The sequence below is a fragment of the Gavialis gangeticus genome, unplaced genomic scaffold, assembly GCF_001723915.1.
Source record: "Gavialis gangeticus isolate Ggan-Ray unplaced genomic scaffold, GavGan_comp1, whole genome shotgun sequence".
Classification (NCBI taxonomy): Eukaryota; Metazoa; Chordata; order Crocodylia; family Gavialidae; genus Gavialis; species Gavialis gangeticus.
The window spans coordinates 8,140,332-8,144,741 of NW_017728995.1; the positions used below are offsets into that span (position 1 = coordinate 8,140,332).

The 4,410-nt window shown below is 39.3% G+C and overlaps 1 protein-coding gene across 1 annotated transcript in view; it reads left to right on the forward strand.

Annotated features, from left to right (window-relative positions):
- MFSD1 (major facilitator superfamily domain containing 1) overlaps positions 1–1,594 on the forward strand; it is a 41,892-nt gene extending 40,298 nt beyond the window's left edge. Inside the window, exon 17 of the mRNA XM_019503215.1 lies at positions 243–1,594. Within this exon, the coding sequence (XP_019358760.1) occupies positions 243–302 (60 nt within the window). The 3' untranslated portion in view covers positions 303–1,594. The remainder of the gene's footprint in view (positions 1–242) is intronic.
- The last annotated feature ends 2,816 nt before the right edge of the window (positions 1,595–4,410 follow it).

Here is a 4,410-nt window from a genome sequence, read left to right on the forward strand (position 1 = left end):
TGTGTGTGTGTGTGTGTAATATATAGTGTGTGTGTGTATGGGGGGAGGCAAATCTTAAAATTTTATGCAGTGACCATAAGAAATGTCCCACCTATGACTATAATAAAAAGAAAAATCCAAAACCCCAAAAATAGATTTTAAGGAGGTAAAACCTAAATGAATAGTTTAACCTGACAGACAACTGGTATGCCGAGCAGTAAGCTTTTGACAAGATTCACCTTTTATTCTTTTTATTTTTGCAGCTACCAGCTAACTATTATTCCCACTTATCTACACTGGCGCACAGAAGTGTGCTGAAATAACATCCCGCAGCCCAAGTTTGTCAAGAGGTGGAAACTCTGAACTTCACACCCAGGCAACCTTGCTCTCAGTAGTTGAGAACATAAAACGAAAGCAAATTAACGAATCTTATTCTTTTGCTAATACAAAACATAACTGGGTTTCTTTGATATATATTTTTAATTGGTTAATCCGTGTTTCCCAAGGGTAAATAATGAATCATCTGGCTCTGTTTGAACCCACAAGCTGTCACTTGCAACCTTCACTTTACCTTTAAAAATCTGTTCCCAATAAGTAGATTCTATTGTAATGTCAGGTGTTGAAATTTTAACTTCTGTGGGCGCTAGAAAATGGAATCTGAAGCTTTGAGCTATAATACTCTCACATGCTGGTTCTTGTTGGCTATGCTACAGTCTACAGTGGACAACCTTGTTAATGTACTGCAATAATTCAGTTCTGCTTTTCCTATAGAAAATGTTGGCATAGAAACTAGACTATCTTGACTGCAAAGTAAAGCCTCTTTTTAAGAAATTCTTCCTGTAATTTTTAATGAATACACTGTGCTCAAAAAATGAGAATTCTGGAAGTATTTTAGTATTAATGGTGTTCTTATATGGGTTTGTGCCTCTTGTAAGCAAGGTTGAGCTCTTTTTCCTATGGAAATGTTTCTTGATACATTGTTGTAACAACAGCAAATTAATTTTATAATTACCAGTATGGGTTTTAAGAATTATATATTGGTCTAAGGTGAAATATTTAAATTGTTGGGATGAAATTGTCTTAAAACCAGCTTCATCTTAAAGAGATGTGGGTACCCATGATAACAGTGGGAAAACTTGCTTGCATCCAAGCAGGATTGGGTTTTATTACATTGTACTGCTTGGTTTTTTCCTAATTAAGTAAATTTGTATATTTTTAATTTAAATAGACAGGGAAAACACTCATCTTTTTTGGTTTTTAGAAATTGACATCTTTGCATTCATAGAACCCTTAAAGTCCCCCCTTTTTTCTTTTTACTATTGTACATACTTTACCAAAGACGGTATTAATATCAAGCAAGAACTGTCATGGTTGGTCCTCATGAAATTTAATTCAGGAAAAATTAGTTTAGAAACTTTCCTTTTGGTGCTGTAGAGAATTACCATGACGCATGGTTTCAGTTTTATTTTTCTATGCTGCCTTCAGAATGGAAGGAATGGGTACAATAGACGTTTGTTTCTTTGTGGAGTGCGTCTTTTTGTTTACTTTGGACTTTTTTTGTTGGACTTATAAATGTTGGTCTTTTGTAATAAATAAAACTAAATATATAAGGGCATCTGACTCCATAATTTATTGGGTTTTTGTGGGTTTTTTTTATTACTAACTTGCCTTTTTAAGTGTTGCTTCTGTGTTCCATCAGGAGAGGGGAACTGATATCTATCTCTGTGTCATCAACTAAGTAACATCACTACCTTCAAACCCCCATCTTTTCCACTTCTAACCCCACAGTTCAAAGCTTCTGCTGCTTTCTCATTTTACTTCTGGTCATGAAGCCATCAATGCTCTGTGCTGGTTCTGCCCCCTTGGCCCTCTGATTGGCTTGTGGCAGCACAGGGCTTTGTAGTTCCATTGCTGAGTTGCCTGCTTCAGGCTTATGTGAGTGCTCTGGCTGGAACTCTTCTGTTTCAAACTGAAGTTATCATGTTCTTGCTACAGTATGGCATTGCTGATGGTGGGAACAGAGGAGACTTTCTTTTTGTAAAATAGAAATCTCATGAAAATCTGCTTGTAGAGGTGGGAAGAAGGAACATAGGCAAACAGTTTTTTAAAGTAAGTGTTGGGAAGAAGAGAACGTTTTGTAGGCCTTGGCCATTGGATAAATTGATTCCTCAAGTGGTGCTGAAGGGTAACTTTAGTATGTACCGTTAGCATCTACTTTTAAATGACTTCAGTCCATTTTGGCTGAGAACTATTTCTCTCTGAACAGCTCCTGCATAAGTTTATCTTTAAAAAATCTTTTTCCCCTTCGGAGCAAAAGCCCTGCTGATGGTGCATTACTTTTGGTCACAGAATTCTTCACAAGTTACTTTTGGATGGGATGTTGGCATGAGTATAGGACTTGCACCTGCAGGTGCATAATTGAGCAGTTCCAGTAGTTCAGAAGTACACTGCTTACTATCTTCACTATTTCCTTGCTATAAATGCTTGGAAAGAAGTAACATACATAATGTGTGTATTCTGTGGAAAGCCTGAGAGCAGTGTTGAGGTGTGTACTTTGGATCCTTCCCAATAGTATGCTCCACATAATAACTCTGGTCAGGAGCAAGTGGCCAGGGTTTGTTTCTTGGGGCCCTGGCAGAGTTTACATTTTATGGCAGCACCATGAATTGTAGCATGTCAGTTTATGGCACAAAAAATGTAGAACACTGTTGTGGTTGGCTTGTATTTTACCTTACATTAAACGTGTAGTGTGTGTCCCATCCCAAAGCTCACCTAGGTATTGTGACCTGGCTCTGGACAGTGCCGGTTCTAGGACAACTGTTACATCTTCTGTTTAAGGTGCAGTACAAACCAGCCACCAGGATGTTCAGCTGAGCATTAGACTGAGGCAAGGGACAGCTCTAGGGTCAAGGACACAATTGCCCCCTGTTTAATCTCCAGCACACTTGGCTTTTCAAAACTGCACATACAGCCCAGCTGGGGTGCATATTTAAAAACCCAGGATATGGGAGCTTAAGATGGGGTAGGGGCTTTCCCAGTTGAGTATTGGGATTGGACATGGGGCAGCCCCAGGGTCCAGGCCAAAGCCACCCTTTGCTTGATCCCTGAGATCAGGTTGGAGGCACCTGTGGTCTCTAGCTGGGACCCTGGGCTACCCTGTCCCTGTTCCCAACGGCTAGCTGGGTGTTAGAATTGGGTCTGTGACACATCCTTATACTGTCCTATCTATGGGATTGGACTGGGTGCAGTCCTGGGTCTCACTTTGGCCCTTGCAGTCACATGGTTTGGGATCCAAGGAATTTTATACCGTAGCACTAATGTAAATGTATGGGATGGGGCATAAAATTCCTTTATTTCTAATCCCGCTATTTTAATTTCTACCTGGGGCCTTGGTTGCAGTCTTGGGTACAGCTGGGAGGTGACATAAACTTTGCCTTATCTTGGCATGGTACTTCTGGGTAAGGAAGAATTTTTGCCTCCAGGTCCATTTAATCACTGGCCTGTGCTGGAAGTGGTAACTTTTGTTGGGTCATTTACTAGAAACCACCTTGAAACCAAACCTACTTTGACCACTAAATAGCTGTCAGATGGTGGCAACTTTCAGTTGTTAACAATCTGGGCTCAATTTCAGTGAACATATTGGAAATTTTAAATCTCTATATCCCATTGCCAGTCCTCCATCAGTTACTGAATAAAGGAGTAAAAGTAATAGTAATAAATGTAGTAGCCTGATAGAGCTGCTTAATTTAGAGTCTAGTTTAATATACTTGTTTTCCCAACAGCATGAAACTTCTCTATCCTCACTTTCGGTACATGTGTTTGTGAGAGGGCATGTGCAATTCCACCCAGAGCTCTTATAAAAGTAGGTATGCCACAAAACTCATCCATCAGCTAGAGTGTCTGGAGACCAATGAAATAATATGGCTGGAGGTGCTGAGGGAATGAGGGGTGGAAGGAGTTTTTATCTGCTGGCTGAGGTAACATTTTACTGAAGCATTAACTTGTATGTTAAGTATGCCAAATGTTTTATGCAGTTGTAAAATTGAGTTTCTAGGCAGGTGAATAGGTAACTCTTGATATTTTGCTTTCATTTAAATGTAAAAAAAGGGTAAAACTGTAAACATGAATTTAAAATTCATTCATTGATAACTGCGGTGTTTATACAGCACCTAGCACAATGGGGGTGCTACTAGATATGCAACATATGCCACAATGAAATAATGCAATATTCACATTCCTTGTCAATCCCATCTATAGTAGCCAAGTAAGATGTCAGGCTGCAGATAACTGTTTACTTCTGCCATCTTAACTCAGCAGGGCCCTGAAGTTATCTATCTGCATATGGAAGAAAAAATGGATAAAATGAAGAGGTGTTTATTTGGTGCTATTCTATTTTTTCATAGATTCATAGATTAAGGGTCGGAAGGGACC